We start from the raw sequence: 16,041 nt of genomic DNA, 5'->3' as shown, positions 1-16,041 counted from the left end.
GTGAATTGTTATGTCATGCGATTAATCAAAGTACATCGTGTGTGTTTGGTGTGTGTTTGGTGTGTGTCTGCTGTGTGTCTGCTGTGTGTTTGGTGTGTTAGGCCGCAGTAAACTTGACGCAACGAGCCTTCATACGCTTGAAATGCAACATTTGTTTGCATGTGAATTGCGTTGCGACATGTGTGTGTTTGGTGTGTGTTAGGCCGCGTTAAGCTTTATGCAATCAGCCTTCATACGCATGGAACGAAGCCAAACTAACCTTACAAATTGTGAAAAGAAGAAGTCATATGTAATACACAGGTTTTCATGAGTAGTTGCCTTACCGCTTATAGACGTGAGTCGGGCTTGGGTACCTGCGAGCAGAAGAGTGTGCTTGCTTCCGTGGGAGGAGGCGAGCCTGGTTACCGACTGCGCTATCTGCCGCGGGGCGGTGTAATGGGCAGACGACGCAGTGGAAACCTGTCAGTACTGACTATATTAACTCGCGAAATTGCTCTTTCCGTCGCGCTCTCCGCGACTTGCCCTACTTTCTCACCAGTACGGCCCCGCCGTACCACCAACGAACAGCCGAGTACGCTCTCGGCAAATACACAGAAAACCTTGGTTTTCTTTCGTTACTCTCAGAAAACCTACAGATTTGCAATTTATGTACTGGGCTAAATACTGGCTGAACAGCGACGCAGATCGGTCGTGCGATGATGCCGTGCGAAATCTTGCCGCCGCCGAAAAGTGCGTAACAGCACTACCTACATTTTCGCTTTCATGACATTGTAAATTTGCATTTGATTAAGTTGGTTCACCACTTTTGGCAGGCAAAATGGACGCAGACGCGGAACACAGTGCTTTACCACACAGCATCAAGCACGCTACAAGGCGAAAGATCAATATGCTGTCATATACAAGAAATTGTTGCAGATTCCGCTTAGCAGGTAGAGCCAGTGACGGATAGATTTCGCTTTAGGCCGTACGACTTGAGGGCCTTGTTCATGGGCCTTCTTCCCTATAGAGACTGTACGGCATCATTGGCCTTCTTCCCTATAGAGACTGTACGGCAGTATCATTTTTTACCTAAGAGGTTACCTTTTTAGAGTTAGAAATAAAGGAAGAATCATTTTTTACCTAAGAGTTACAGCTTTTCAAAAAGAACTAACAGCAACTACTACTATTATAAATTTTTGGCCGATCATTGGCGAGCGCAATAATGAGCGGTAGCAACTATGCGTTCCACTGCTGCGAAGGCTTTCTTCCTAAATAAATAACTTACTGCCGTGCACAAGAGTTACTGGCAGCTTCAGACTGTATGCTTGGGGTACTGGACTTTTAGAGGCTGGTCAGCCTCCACCGCTGTACGGTAAGGAGTCCAGGAGCTGAATCCGACGGCGCCAGTGAAGGTCACAAGCAAGTCATGTTGCACGAGTCATGTTATCCCCCGGTGTTACTGCGCCCTACCAAGGCACGCCTCTTGGGTGCACCCATTCGAGTCCGTGCCATCCAGCGGGACCCCCAAAGCTATCTTATCAGTGCTGTCGCTGCCGCAATGTGTGCAGCGCTGCCTCCGCCACCAGGGAAACCGTCAGCACGGCCACCTGTGTAGTGTCGTCGCTATCGTCTAGTATTTCCACACGTTCCTGCGGAAGGGACGGTTGCACGTGCCCAAAGGATGGTCAAGCAGGACATGGCCTTGTGCAGGACATGGCCTTGTGCAGGACATGGGCTTGCACCGAAGCGTGATGTGACCTGACTACGTTGCCTATCCCCTGTCGTTAAAAAAACCCTTTTCACGAATACCGCAGCAATTCAGCGTACCTGCATCAAGTCGCCCCGTCGACCAGACCAGATGTCGGCAAGCGGCAGCATGCAAGAACCCAGGGTCTGCGGTAACAGGGATTGAAACGGGCGAAGGGTAACGGCAAGGGACTGGCTTCCACGGTGGCCATCAATGGAGTATGCAATGGAACAGAGCTTTTCCATGTGACCGCAAACCGGTTCCTTTGATACTTAGCAAGCACAGGGGCTGGTCCTAAACTGGCTATCATTGCTCATCCTCATCCTCATTTCCTGTCGCTTTGTCACTTTGGCTGCGGTTTTCGTGGTCGTCATCACTGCATCATCCCGGGGTCGGCTCCTTCAAAACCGCCTACTGGTCAGTTCTGCTTCTTGTACACTCTTTCCTTGGCAGCAGCTTCACTCGTTCGTGGTTCGTCCTTCCCCCAACCCCTTCTGCTGGTCGTAAGTACCCACCGCACTACGACTAACCCACCCATACTCTAAACTGCCGTGCGCTACCATATCGCAGTGTGCCACCTCCACCAGCAAAACCCGCTACACCACGCCGCACCTGCAATGTGCCCGGCTGCGCGATGCTGTTCATGTCCAGACGTGAGGCGGCTGTGCTCATGAGCTTAACCTCTAACATGAAATCATCGCCGCCGGCCAGGGCGTCAAGCAGCTCTGACGGGGCGGCACCAGCCTGCAAGTGCAAGTACAAACCAATCAGCTTTTTCCTAAGTATCTCCAAGGCTAACACGCCGTCGTGCACCAGATGCAAACGATAAAAGAGCTCCATTCAGATGAAAGCCTGTCCCGCCCTCCCCGAATTCCGCTATTGGTAACCTTTCTTGCGTATTATATGTTGGGCATCCCCACCCTTGCCGGCTCGACCGTAGCGTACCAGCACATTATACGAGACGCAATAGCCGATCTGCAACTGCCCCGGCCCCTTGGCCACCGGCTGTGTGCAGGTGTCGAGCTCGCTAATACCCTCCTGTTCACTGAGTAGAGAGTGCATGAGCACCACATTGCGCAGTCGCGGATTTCGCAGGGCCTGGGGAACAAAGGTCGGATATCCCACAGATAGGGTCGTTTAACGAACAAAGAGGCGACAGGCAAAATGACAGACTCGCATGCCAGCAACAAGCGGCTATGCACAGGACAAAGGGCCAGGAAAGGCGGATTGGACAGGCCAGGGCAGGCCAGGGCAGGCTTGACGCCATAAGGGGCTTGGCGCAGTCCTAGAAGCCCGTCTTACAGGGGAAAGACTGTAACCAGCATCCGAACAATACCTACCTGCGGCGTGAGCTCCAGGGCGTGCAGGCACAGCACCAAGCGGTGGTCGAGCTCGCTCCATGCAGCTGGGTCGGGCAGCTCCCGCCGCAGCACAGGCCCCAGCAGAGCGTCCTGCGACAGCGGCCCCGCGTTCGGCTGCTGCAGCTGGGTGTAAGGCGCGGCAGACGACTCCAGCGACACCTGGGTATCGGCGTAACGGCGCTGCCCGTTGTTGCCGCTGCCACTGCCGCGTCCCGACAGGATCATGCCATCTGCGCACAAGATGAGCCGGGATCCGGCAAGGAGGAGAAGAACGTGCCACATGTCTTATTTTGTTTCGCGCTCAGCACAACCCGCAGGTATATTAGGAGAGGTATAGCCGTACAGCTGCCGTGCCTACGTACAGGTACTGTGCCTTTCCATATGAGCCGTGACCAGAACTGGAATGACAACCGACCGGAGCCCCGCATAGATCGGTCTGTCGCTGTACATACATGATAGTATAACCTAAATCCAACACCGTTGCCGATGATCGACGATGCCAGACCAAAAGGGTTCTGGGTTCAGAGGCACAGCGAGTGGTGCCAGGCTCATGCTGGTCGAGACCTACGCAGGCCATGTACTGCCGCAGCGCATCACACTGCTGTTGCAGTATCCTTGACAGCAGCGCTGGGACCATGGTATTCCCCAACGTCAGGGACTTACGCGGGGGTGAGCCGGATGTCCCGGCATCCTCCAGCTCGGCACCCAGACCGAAGCCCTCGTCCACCGGTTGCTGTCGGGACAGCTGTGACCATGCTCCCGGGATTGGAACCTCGCGCTGGGACCTACTCGGAAAGTCCAGGGTGCAGCAGTATCAGCATTGCAAGGAAAAACAGCATTGCACAGGGGCGAAAGCCATCGCCTCTGACAGGATTGGATACGTGCAGTGAAAGGAGGAAACACTGAAAGATCATCAATAGATAGACAGTGCAACTATTACAATTGTGCGGTTTATTTGCGTAATCAGGGAAATAGCGCTTACCCAGCCTCTGCATCAAGACCGAACGTTTCCTCGCTCTGGCCCCGCCGACCACCCGTCAGGCTGCCCGGGCGACCGGCCGGCGGAGGTGGCGACCCCACAGGCAGCGGTGGCCGGCCCCAACTGCCTGTTCGTGGAAGCCCTGAATGCCCTGCTGGCTGCGGTGCCGCGGAAGGAGCTGCCGTCATCTCGGCGCCCAAACCGTATTCGGACGGGGTCCGGCTAGTGAAGCCCGAGGATGGCGGTCCCCCCGAGCCCTGTCTGTACGGAGATTGCTGCCTGTACGGCGACGGCTGGAGTCCCCGGGGCTGCTGGTGTTGTGAGTAACCAGTAGACCGCGTGTCTGCATCCAAACCGAACTCCTGATCGTGGGGCGGAGCCCCCAGGTATGGCGTCGGCGGTTGTTGATTCAGCTGCTGCTGATGCTGCGAAGCAGTCTCCACTGCAAGGCCAAAGCCACTGAAGTCCGCCCCGCGCTGTGGCTGTGGCCTTAGGGGCGACTGTGCGCTATTGCCATAACCTGACCGCTGTTGCGGCTGTAAGTGTTGCTCGGCGGCCAGGCCGTATCCCTGGCTCGATACAGCTCTAGATCCGGTAGAGCCTGGCGGATTAAGCGAGGGACGCCATTACTGTCAACAGGAGGAAGCAGGCAACGAGCCTCAAGAGATTTGGGATAAGGCAAGGTTCATACTAGGCGATACATCGCCTGCAGGCTTTAGGGCGATACGGCATGGTGAGCACGCCACGCAACATAAGGCCGCGGATAGCCCACACTTGAACTGTGAAACATTTGGATACACATGCGAGGTGTTAGACCCTCTAGAGCTGCGATACGGGACGAGGTGTTCACATGTGGCAGCGATTCGCCGTTGATACACATGCAGGGCCTTGCAAGCGAATACTTACCGAGCTCAGCAGCGAGGCTACGGTTTTCGTACTGCCGCGGCAGCACTGATGGCGGCTGGTGACCTGGAAGGAGGCCAGACCCGGGGTTTGCCACTCTGACGCCCATGCGGCCACCGAATCCGCCCGGAGGCAACCCGCCAGACACTGGCAACAATTCCTGAGGGATAACAGACAGCAGGCAGGGCCGCAGCAAGGTGCGCGGCATGGTTAAAGAGGCACGGGCAGGGCTTTTAGAGCCCAACGAGTTGGTGTACGGTTTAGACGGAAAGGATGCTGTAACGTTTGGATGGGTTCCGGAGGGGTTTCAGTGGTGGCTGGCTCCAGGAGGAAAACAGAGCAACGACTTGAGGGCGACATGCAGCTCTGGCAACTCGGCCGAGTTATATGCGGCCCAGGTACTCAGCCGTGGGCCCAGGCACCTGTTGAAACAAGCGCGGCCCTTTTGAAAACTATCTACTCATGAATGGTAGGTAATGCACGCAGAAATCACGCCATGTGCGAGCACCGCTGGAACACCCAATACATCCTCACATACCTTCGCGTCGTGCGGCAGTCCAAAATCGTGCGCCGATTCGCCATCCTGGACCTCGCTGCTGATGGGAACCCGTGGCGGTGGGACTGCGGCAGGCGCAAGAGGGGCATTGGATGGCAGCTGATAGCAGCGGACGCCAGCGAGGCAATGAGTGGTGTTGCACGCGCACCGAAGTTGCATTGCACGTGCATGGGCAGATGAGCACTCCCCCTACCCCAGGGGCTCTGGCTGAAAGAACAGAGACGTCACCCGCAGCGGTTGAAAGGGAATTGCCATGTGTAAGGTGTTAGCAGCCAGGCCCCAGACCTGCTGCATCCGCATGAGTCACCCAACCCTCATAGGCAAGCTGCACTGCGGCCACCCAGACACGTGTGCGTCCGCCTTGCTGCGCGGCTTCCCTGACACGTTTTTGGTACCTCTGGGGGTCGCCCCGGGCAGTTGTAGCGGATTGTGCCAGCCCAAGCCTAAAACCATGCGCCCAGCAGGCTTGCGGTTGACGGGGTTGGTCAGCTTGAAGGCGCCCTCCACAGGGATGCCACTCGCCAGGCTGGCCATGGGAATGGACGCCACACCGACGATGGCCCGCAGCGGATCATCGCCCTGGGGCCATCCAAGGGAGAAGAAGGTTGGGCCGGGGGTACGGTGGGACAGACCTACGGGTCAACCACGGCCAGGCTACAGCCCGGATGTACCCATGTACCCATGCAGCGGAGAGAAAGATGTATCGGGCCGCCTTTCATATGCATTTGACTTGAAGCCCATTGCATCCCACGCCCATGCTTCCACACGCATAAACGTGTGTGTGTGTGTTACACCTCGGTTGCGTTACCCAGAGAGCTGTAAGGAGCCCATACGAGCCAGAGGCCCACTCATAAACGTATTACGCCCCGATAGTTTGATGCAATATTTGTTCCGCCGTCAAGCTGGTCAAGCGTCCGCGGCTGAGGTGGGATTAGGCCGGCAACGATACCCAAGGCGTTCACGACATACATATTCACCCCACAATCACCCGAACGTTCACCTGCGCATCATCGAAGACCACCACGGACAAGTGGCGCCTAAGCAAATCGGCCTCCAACTCGGGAGTGCGAGTGATGGGCCACACGGCCTCGTCGTTGAAGACAGGGCTGGTGCCTGCCAGGATGCGAGTGTCGTGGTAGTCGCGGGTCCCTGGGAACCTGTGAACGACGGGCACGTAAAGAGAACCAGCCAGATATCAAACAGGTACACGGCATGATGATCATGGTCGAGGCACCCATCACATCAACGAGCGTGGGGAAGGTACGGGCCAGCTGGCATATCCTGTATCTGTGGCGTAGTATTGCGGGTCGGCACGCATGATTCAATGCAGCACACCCGCACGGAAATTGAAGGATTAAGTGTTTAGGCTTGTGGGGCATTATGACAGTAGTTGCGGTGTGGGAGGCGATTTACGGTCCCTGCACTGCTCGGCATGGCACCCACCTATAATGGACGTAGGGCTTGATCGTGAGCGCCGTTCCCCCCGCCGGCACAAGCTGCTCGCAGCGCTCAATGATGACCTTTATGCACGAGTTGTTGCCGGGCTGAGAGAGTGCCTACAGGTGCAAGACGAGGACAGGGCCACCCGGGGGTACAGCTTGAGTGCAGCTTCCCAGTCCAAAGCCTCAGCAGGTCAGGTTTACGTCCAGATTAAGTACACCTGTCCCTCTTCGTCTCCACTTCGTTACCCAGAATCCAGAACAAGCTGGACACCCCCTCCTCGGGCCCGTCATTCCTTGTATTCTCCTTTCCCCTTTTTCCGGCGCCCACCAGCTGCACTGCCTGCGTGGCCGGGTCGCGCTCATCGGGGTCGGAAGGCCGCTTGGTGCGGGCCTGCACCCGGTACTCCTTGAGCAACGAATCCAGCGGGCGACGGAAGCAATAGCCATAGCGCACGCGGCCGAGCCGCTTGCCATCGGCGCCGAAGACGTCCGCGTAGTGGTAGGCACGGTTGTACCCCAAGGCTGCAACCAGGCACAGGATTAAGCACCCACCGGCCGGGCAGAAGAAGCTCAAAAAAGCGGGGCGGGGTAAGGAGGAAAGCAAGGTCATTCCCCACGCACCCATCTACTCATCCCTCGCCCATTCCGCTTTGCGCCCACCTGCGCCGATCTCCAGGTCCTCCAGCACCTGTAGCAGGGAAAAGCAATACATCGTGACGGTAACAACCAATTGAAGGTCCTCCGGTCACAACAAGCTGGGCAAGCATTTTAGCCTAAGCTGAGGTCAGCCCTAGCATTCGACATGTAAGTCCCCGTCGCGGATGTCCTGCCGACCTGCAGGGAGCCCGTCCACGGCTTCTACGCCTTTCAGTTCCAGCGGTCAAAACCGCTTTCCTGCCGGCGCAACAACATTTACTCGAACCGCGACACGACATGACCGTGTGCAGCCTATGCGCAACCGTAACCATTTTCTTAAACATGGAAGTTGAGATGCACGCCCTCCATGGTCTGGCCCCCGACCGGGCACGGACTCCCAGGGACGCACGGCAAGCCAGCGCACCTGCCGCAGCGGCAGCCGTGCCATGCCCAGAACGTCGTAGTCATACCCGCGCGCGCGGCACAGATCCAACACCAGGACGTGCGTGTCCATGTACTCGAGCAGGAAGGGATCGTTGTCAACAACGTACTGGATGATGGTATTAAAGGAGGGACTGTTGGAGGCCATGATGGGCGTGGCTTGCGTCTCATGCATGAAGAAGTCGAAGGTGAAGAACACGGAGGGGTCCTTGCCGAGAGCCTCCTCCTGCGACGCGGTAGGACGGTTGGCGATTAGCGAAAGTGATCCAACCATGCGACAGATGTTTTCCACCATGTTTGTCTCATTTCACACGCATCCAAGGTTGCACAAAGCCAGATCACAAACCATCTAGGCCCAAAGCAGCGCGTTCAAGTGCAAACCCCGTCACTCACATTTACTTGCGCCTCGGTGATGTGCAGTTCAAAGATGTTCTGGTCCTCGCCGATCTCGCTGAAATCATCTGTGTCGGAGCGCAGCGAGTCGCGCAACTCGCCCGTGCCGACCCCGCCACGTCGGCTGGACCGCAGTGCACGGTTGATACCACTGTAGGCGCCACGCAGTTGCAGCTCCAGTTTGCGGATTTTCTCGTCCCGTCGCTCGATCTCACGCTACATGACAGTTAGGAAGGTGCATCGGGGAAGGTTGGTAGCGGCCTGGCAGCCAAAGGCTACTTTGACGCTCAAGGGATACATGTTCATGATACTGCACGCTGGCCTAACTCAGTCCAACTCTCCCACCTCAAGCTTCTTAAGGTCCGCCTGCAGCTCCCGCTTGACGCGCTCGAGCTCTCGGTGAGCCTCCTCCAACGCCGCTTTGGCCTCCATGGTTATCGCGGACTCGGTTTCCAGCACCTGCACACAGGGAAGGGACAGCAATCATTGCGGTGCGGAACCTGGGGTTGGTCGGACACAGGGAAATGGCCATATCGTGAGGAATCTACGCAATCATGCTATGCCAGTAATACACTCGGTGAGGCATCCTCTGCATGCTCCTGCTGCTCCTCCATTCTCCCTTAGACGCGCCTTATGCAGCTTTTTGATCTCGCCCTGGTCCAGGCGCCACACGTCCCGCAGCTGCATCAGCTCGCGTCGCAGTTCCTCCGGCGTCTTGTCCGAGTCGGGCCGCTTGTCGCTACCGAATAGGAGGTCTACGCGCGCAATAGGAGGTCTACGTAATCAAGGACGTAGTGGCAAAGATATGACGGCGCTAAAGACGGCACGGACAGTGGAACGCGGCCGATAACCGGCCGTGGCAAGGAACAATGGCCCCAACAGGCTTGGATGCATGCGTGAGGAGGTCAGGCAGCATGTCTTCACTACCGGGGAACCGTTATCCGGACGTTCATCCGATTGACGGGTTGCCATTGGTGCATCACCAGCACCGCGTTGCCGCCGGAATCCGCATCTCACCGTCGTCCTCCAGGAGCAAATCCGCATTTGCGCTGTTGGGCAGGGCTGTCCTGCGCGGCGAGTTGCAAACAAATGTTGTATTCAGCATTGGCCAATCACAGGCACCATCCTCATCGCAGCTGCCAAGAAGCAATATTAGTAAGGAGTGTAGACCCCCTGCATTAAAGACGTCCAAGGTTAGACAGGAAAATTACACACGCGTAGGACCGCTTCTGCTCCCTGGTCCAATGGCCGCTGCGTTGTACCCGTATTACGGTATGTACGGCTGATAACTTGACGGACAAGCGGCTCCGCGCCGCCTGTGAATACCGGTTTCACAGCCAGGCCTCAAAACATTGGCATCCGCAAGAGCATTGCCTCCTGAGAAAGCTCTCCTTCCAGCCTGGGCGGATAAAAAGCCATCTTCCCGGCGTGCCGCGGGACCGCGGAAACCCCCTTTGCCAGTGCCAAGATCGCACCTGACACCCTACATTAACCCCTCCGAGGCACCCAACCAAGGTTGGCTTACCGCATATACACCGCTAGCTTGTCCCTCGCAGCCTGCAGCTCCAGCGTTAGAGACGCAATCCGTTTCTTGAGCGTATCGCTTTCTCCCTGCATGGTGCGATAGGACTCCAGGTTCATGCCGTCCAGCAGCGCCCGCACGTGGCTTAGCTCCAGGCGGACCTGATGGGCCAACCAGGAATAAGAACACGTTAGACTGAGGCGGGGACGCGGACCTGGAAAGGATATGAGATTAAGGCGTAAGCAGGGTGGTAATGAGGGAGAACAAGGAAGCTGGGAAAATGGACACGTTTAAGGTAGGGCGGGACATGGAGAAGGGCGGTTGCCGTCGCATGGTTACATCCACTCTACCTGGCTCTGACCTGGAACATGGACGAGGGGTAGAATCGCTGGGCCGGCCACAGCTCGTACTGGATGGGTGAAACTCGTGCCGGCTTGCTCACGCACGACTCAAATGCCCCTCCGTCAGCGCTTTTACATAACCCAGACCACCAAAGTAGCCCAAGCACCAGCACAACCCAAGCACCAGGCCAACGGAGTACCCATAAAAAACCTCACCTCCGCCTCCTTCTGCTGCGCCGTGGCCTTCTCGCGCTTCACCGCAAACAGCTCCTCACGAAGAGCTCGCACTTCCGCCAGCGCCTCGCCCGGTGCGTTAAGAGCCTTTTGCTGCAGTGCGAGGTACTCCCGCTCCAGCTTGACCCGCTCGCCCCTGCGACCGGAAGTCACCAAGAACTAGTGATCGGCTAGGCATTTAACCAAAGGCGCCCCCATGCGAACATTAGGAGGGGGGACGGGTGCATGGTGTATATACTAACACCAAATGACACCAATAAATGCCCACGGATTAGTGGGAATAACGGCACGTTAGGCGAGCATAAGTAAATGATCCTTACCAATGATCAGACTTCTCCATCCGCGCAACACCATGGCACGCGCAGCACACAGCTGCATTGAGCACACGGGTATTCCCTGACCCTTTACCATCTCCCTAAAAACACAAAGCTGCTCACTTCTCGTGTGCCAGTCGCGCCTCGAGGTCCCCCAGCCGCATGAGCTCCACGTTCAGCCGGGTAATCTCGTCCTCCAACCTGCGGGGAAGGACAGCGCATAGCAAGCGTACGCAGACGCTCTCCCGCAGGACTACAGACTTCAAACCCACGTCAGGTTTGCGTTCACGTGCGGCCTAGCTGTACAGCGGTTCATCGAGGCTCTGCGTTTTGCGGCCTTTCCCGCGGACATTGACCACCAGGCAATTTTCAACCCAGCTATCCCTGGCCCCGCCGCTGCAGTTACCGCCCTTCGGTCTATACACGATAACCCCTTGGCCCCGGGGCCCCATGCGCACTTAAAACGCTTGCGGTGTTCTTCGTGGAGCAGCTTGTGCGTCTCGTCCAGCTGCGCCTGCATGCGCGCGTACATAAGACGGATGTTGTCCAGCTCGCCCTTGTGCTCCATAAACCTGATTCGCAGCATCGTGGCAACGGAGTGCAACGGAACATATCGAAACCACCAGTTATTTGGGGTTTTTCGCGGCAAGAACTCATTAACCACATGTGGATTTGCAGGCAGACAATCGTGCAGTCGCAATGCCGCTGCGATGGCACTCTCCCCGCCTCATGCTTGTTGCTAAAAATGGGGCGACGAAATGGGTCAGACAACAAGGCTGCGTTGGCATGAAGGCAGCCAGCCTGCTTTGCACCTCTTCTTAAACGTAGACGCAATCTCCCAGGCCTTCTGCAGCTGTTCGTCGCCGGCAGCCCCCTCCAGGTTGCCGAGCACATCAATCCGCATGAAGTCGCGTTCTAGCTCCTCGATGCGGGCCTTGTATAGCGCCACGTCACGCTGCAGCTCGTCAAGCTGCGAAACCACGTGGTTAGGGGCGAGGGTTAGCAGTTATCCACACAAACGTCAAAGCTGCCGGAATGCAGATTTGCAAAGCAGCGTCACAGGTGCACTCGGCAGTAGGCTAGGCGGTGTGCATATAACTTAGCGTTATAAGCCTTCCGGCAACCCGCGGCGCGACCTCACCTTCTTGTTACCGTCTTCAAGCTCCGCGTTGCGCCTGTTAGCATCGCGCAGCTCAGTCTGCAGCGGACGGTAGATCGCATGGACCATTGGGCAGGTGGTCTGGTGTTAACATCGCAGGGCGGACAATCGTGGCAGTATATTGAAGAGACAATAGCGGGCATGGCATAACAGCGGCCCACGGACCTTGGAGGTCATTGTGACATCCTTTCACCTGCACACGCCTGAACGTTCCGCCTATACATCATCAAAGTTCGCCAGGCAGTGTGTTCATGCAAGTCACAGGCGTGCCTGCTCACAGCACCGCAACGGAAGCTTTAATCTAACGCCATATTCTGGCCGACGCGCAGTTGCCGGTTCCAGTTGCCCCCAACAACTGCAACTCCACGCCATGCAAGCAGTTCACCTCGAGCTGCGTCATCCTCTCGCGCATCCACGTCTCCTTCATGCCAGCACCGCCTCCCGTGGAGCGCAAGCTGGGCCTCAGGCCGTGCGCTGATGCAATGGTCCCACCGCGTGGCTTGGTTGGGGACACCGTCCTGTTAGGATGGCGTTGGTGAGGTTAGGGCCCATGGGCTGTCGCGGCATACCTATACAGGCTTCACCAGCGACACGAAGGCAACAAGGGCAAAAAGCGTTCCGCCGATCACTTATCGTTGCGTGGACAAGCTGCGGAAGGCTGTTTCGTGTATACATGGAGGTGAAAGGTGTACACACATGGAGAGGAAAGCGTGTACCTACCGCGGCGGTGACCTGAGGGGTGAGGAGGTCCGAATAACGCCCCCCAACCCCGGCCCGACGCGGAAGATCCGGACCAGCTCCATCGCCTGGTACAACTCGTCGAACGTGACACGGCTGTCGCCTACAACGTCCCACTGCTGGAGCCTGGCCAGCAAGTAGCGCACCTCCTTCTGGTACATATCTGTTGATTGGAGCAATTGGGAAGGCATAGCAGGGATGGGTCAACCTGACAAGGAAACAGGGCAGTCGTGGGTTAGGCCGAGTCCAGCTGCGCTGTGGTTTGAAGAGGGGCAATATCGCCGCGTGGCCGCCTCCTATACGTGCCAAGGTTCCTTGCCTTTCACTCGGTTGGTCCATTCGGATGGCGGAGCTGCCCATTCAGCATATACAAGCTGCACCTTTATGCCAGCGGCCACTCAGTGAACAGGCATGCCGGGCTACCTCGCTAAATGCAAAGCACTCCCGATGGCCGGACTCAAACGGAGGTTCCGGACATTGGACCGGAAAGGCTTGAACGCACTGCTAACGCTATCGCAATACCAGTGCATGCCAGAGCGGGATGGGGACAGACACACTCGTTTATGGTGTTCTAAAGCATAAGCGGTAAAGGCCCACTCCCAGGGGCGCTTACCTTTTAGGAAGCGGCGCACAAGGCGCACAACCTCCATGTGGGTCAGGCAGCCATCCTTGTCCGTATCAAGCTCATCAAAGGATTCCTTGATAGCCTGCAAAAGAGCAACAGGCGACGGAGTGACACACGGCAGCCATTTCCACGCCAATATGCTCACGCTCAATGGCTGCGCGCTCCTTTGCTCCAACGATGCAGCACGGCAAGACAGGGCGAAAGTGGCTGGGGCTGCGATCCACACGTGCCAGGCGGCCGTGGTCACTCGGCAAATCGTGCGGCACAGCCCCCACATAGGTTGCGCGGACGCCATTACGCCATATCATAGTACTGCCCTGTCCTTGGTTGCCACAGTGCTACAGCACTACTGCGTTAATTGCGGTGCCTCGGGGCGTGTTCCGCACCTGTTTGTTCTCCCGAAGTGTATCCCGGATGCGGTCCAGCGCGTCATTTACCTCGACGCTCTTGCCCAGCTTAGCAGCGGTACCTAGGGCACCGGTGTGGGGAGGGCGGGAAAGCGGGCGGGCAGACATCTGTTCGCAGCGCGACTTTGAGGCATCTAAACAGCGCTGGTACAGAGGCGAAATGCTTCCCAGAAGCGTCCCTGACACTGGCTCGTTCACGCATTGCAAGATGGTTCAAAAGCTGGTCCGCCAACCCTTTACATAGTTACTCTATAGATCTAGAAGCAAACGGGCACGCTGGAAGATTCATTCTGTTGACTCACGGGCCGCATACGCTTCCTTAATGCACTCCAGCATTTCCTCCAGCGTAATGAGTCCGTCGCCGTCCACGTCCAGCATCGTTCTTAGTTCGGCCACTTGGCTGCATGCGTGGTTCCGCAAAAAATCGATCCTTTATAGGGCCCTGGATCCCGCTGGACTCTACCAGCTTTCGAATTTAGCACCAAGGCAAGGGCGCTGCTGGCGCAACTGTACTGTGCCCGGCAGGCTGCCCGATGACAAGCAAATTCCTTCGTCGATGCCACACACTCTCCCGCTTCTTGGAGGCCCCAACAGATGCGCACCGGACGAGTCGGCTCATTGGCCTGTCATGCCACCTACCTCATGCTTAGGTCAGGCATAAGCGTCTGCAGGAGCCTTGCTAGCTCGCGGCGATCCAGCTGACCACTGTTGTCCAGGTCAAACTGCGTAAAAACTTCCTGGCGGAACAAGACGGCCCGATGCAGGGAGGGAGGGTCGACATGCCGCCCGCTGGATCGAGATGCGGTCGCGGTTTGGCTTCAAGTGGGGACCAGCGGGGCGTGCATGCGAAAATGCTCGCAACATGAATCCATTCGACTTGACGCTGTAAAGCCGGGGCGCCAGATGGTTAATATAGTCGTGGCGTGCCATGCCGATATCAAATGCGTCGGCAACGTTCCACACCCTGGTGGAAATGAATCTGAGTTGCGGCAAACCAAACAGGATTCGGATGCGGCTGATGCCCAGGCAATACGAGGCTAAATATGAGGAAACTTAGCCGGAGTATTCCCAAGGCTGCAAAGTGTGGGGACGAGTAAACAACGGCCACGACAGGCGACACGACTTTGGAATGCTTCGCATACCTGCAAACGGGCGGCATTGTTGGTCAGGAAGGCGTCCAGCGTCCCCAGGAAGCGCTCCATGCCGTTGTGGACGCCCATCTTGATATCCTTGTTGATGCGTATCCCTATCAGGACAGATGTGCGGGCACAGATGGACGGATGCAGTCTCATAGTCTGACTTCCAGAAACACCATGCTTGCCCTTACGTGCTGTGCTGGCCTCGCTGCGTTCGCCCTAAGCGCACAACCCACAGTCAAAAAATAATGGGCTTACCTGGAGACCCACCGCATGCTTGTACAGAGAAGCAAAACCGCAGTATTGCAGCTGAGGGTTACATTCCAGGTCTGACATCGCCGTGTCACGCTGCACCAAACTACGTTGGTCCTTGGTGCCAGGCTTTACGGTGGCCATAACTCGTCCCCATCCCCACACGAAGACACTCTTTCTCTGCTTGCCAGTACCCTTCAAGCTGCGTCCCCGCCTTAGCAGCGCAGACCGCAATGGAAACTCAGGGCTGTCGCCACATGGCGGCAACAGACATACCTACCTATCGGCTTGGGCCAGTTGTTATCTCCGGGCACAGTGAAGAGCTTGCCGTTCTTGCGGTCCAGCAGATGCATCTCATCATTGTGCCAAAACTCCTCAAGCACCCAGTCATCCGGGCCGGGCTGGTTGTCGGGACCGCCAAGCGCCTGCACAAACTCACGCAAAAGACGGGTGTGAACGTGTGTGCGGCAACGATTGCCGAGCAGCCACATTTCTTCCACACCCTGTTACGGCTACACCTTGTGTGCGCGTTGCTACCGGTTGCCGTGTGACTAGCTGAATCCAAAGCGTGTTGCTCAATCTTCCCGACACTCTTCATCCTCACCTCTGGCCCAATCAACCCAGCCTCCGCCAAGCTGGTAAGCTTCCGCTCGTAGAATCTGATCAGATTCTGCAGCTCGTTAATTTGGCCTTCATACGCTTTGCACTGCGCCAGCGGGCCATCTGCACCGCGCGGGGCAGAATCAGCTCGGGCAGGTTCATGCGCGGTGTTCACGCAGCAGAGTCCTATGGAAGGGCTATCCCTAACCCTTCGCTCAGCGTAACCGAGTGTCTGTACGCGGGGTCGGGTATGCCATTAGCTACACGGACTTCGAC

General features: G+C 57.0%; 1 protein-coding gene across 1 annotated transcript in view; it reads right to left on the bottom strand.

Annotated features, from left to right (window-relative positions):
* Nucleotides 1-1,517: 1,517 nt before the first annotated feature.
* The window catches only part of VOLCADRAFT_118102 (uncharacterized protein), a gene marked incomplete at both ends in the record, with an annotated part of 44,884 nt that continues 30,360 nt past the window's right edge, over nt 1,518-16,041 (bottom strand). The window contains 34 exons of the mRNA XM_002952324.1: nt 1,518-1,628; nt 1,807-1,872; nt 2,339-2,470; nt 2,672-2,824; nt 3,067-3,317; nt 3,751-3,872; nt 4,070-4,667; nt 4,973-5,129; nt 5,508-5,590; nt 5,921-6,104; nt 6,526-6,682; nt 6,969-7,081; nt 7,296-7,489; nt 7,628-7,655; nt 8,028-8,270; nt 8,438-8,653; nt 8,783-8,896; nt 9,110-9,192; nt 9,455-9,504; nt 9,963-10,120; nt 10,517-10,670; nt 10,972-11,049; nt 11,307-11,420; nt 11,661-11,818; nt 11,990-12,046; nt 12,393-12,525; nt 12,728-12,908; nt 13,359-13,452; nt 13,757-13,839; nt 14,080-14,177; nt 14,417-14,514; nt 14,920-15,023; nt 15,446-15,590; nt 15,770-15,888. Coding sequence (XP_002952370.1) covers nt 1,518-1,628; nt 1,807-1,872; nt 2,339-2,470; nt 2,672-2,824; nt 3,067-3,317; nt 3,751-3,872; nt 4,070-4,667; nt 4,973-5,129; nt 5,508-5,590; nt 5,921-6,104; nt 6,526-6,682; nt 6,969-7,081; nt 7,296-7,489; nt 7,628-7,655; nt 8,028-8,270; nt 8,438-8,653; nt 8,783-8,896; nt 9,110-9,192; nt 9,455-9,504; nt 9,963-10,120; nt 10,517-10,670; nt 10,972-11,049; nt 11,307-11,420; nt 11,661-11,818; nt 11,990-12,046; nt 12,393-12,525; nt 12,728-12,908; nt 13,359-13,452; nt 13,757-13,839; nt 14,080-14,177; nt 14,417-14,514; nt 14,920-15,023; nt 15,446-15,590; nt 15,770-15,888 — 4,829 coding nt within the window. The remainder of the gene's footprint in view (nt 1,629-1,806; nt 1,873-2,338; nt 2,471-2,671; nt 2,825-3,066; nt 3,318-3,750; nt 3,873-4,069; nt 4,668-4,972; nt 5,130-5,507; nt 5,591-5,920; nt 6,105-6,525; nt 6,683-6,968; nt 7,082-7,295; nt 7,490-7,627; nt 7,656-8,027; nt 8,271-8,437; nt 8,654-8,782; nt 8,897-9,109; nt 9,193-9,454; nt 9,505-9,962; nt 10,121-10,516; nt 10,671-10,971; nt 11,050-11,306; nt 11,421-11,660; nt 11,819-11,989; nt 12,047-12,392; nt 12,526-12,727; nt 12,909-13,358; nt 13,453-13,756; nt 13,840-14,079; nt 14,178-14,416; nt 14,515-14,919; nt 15,024-15,445; nt 15,591-15,769; nt 15,889-16,041) is intronic.

Source organism: Volvox carteri, assembly GCF_000143455.1.
Source record: "Volvox carteri f. nagariensis unplaced genomic scaffold VOLCAscaffold_29, whole genome shotgun sequence".
In the NCBI taxonomy this organism is placed as follows: Eukaryota; Viridiplantae; Chlorophyta; class Chlorophyceae; order Chlamydomonadales; family Volvocaceae; genus Volvox; species Volvox carteri.
Note: the sequence above shows the minus strand (reverse complement) of the source record. Positions and strands in the feature narration are given on the sequence as shown.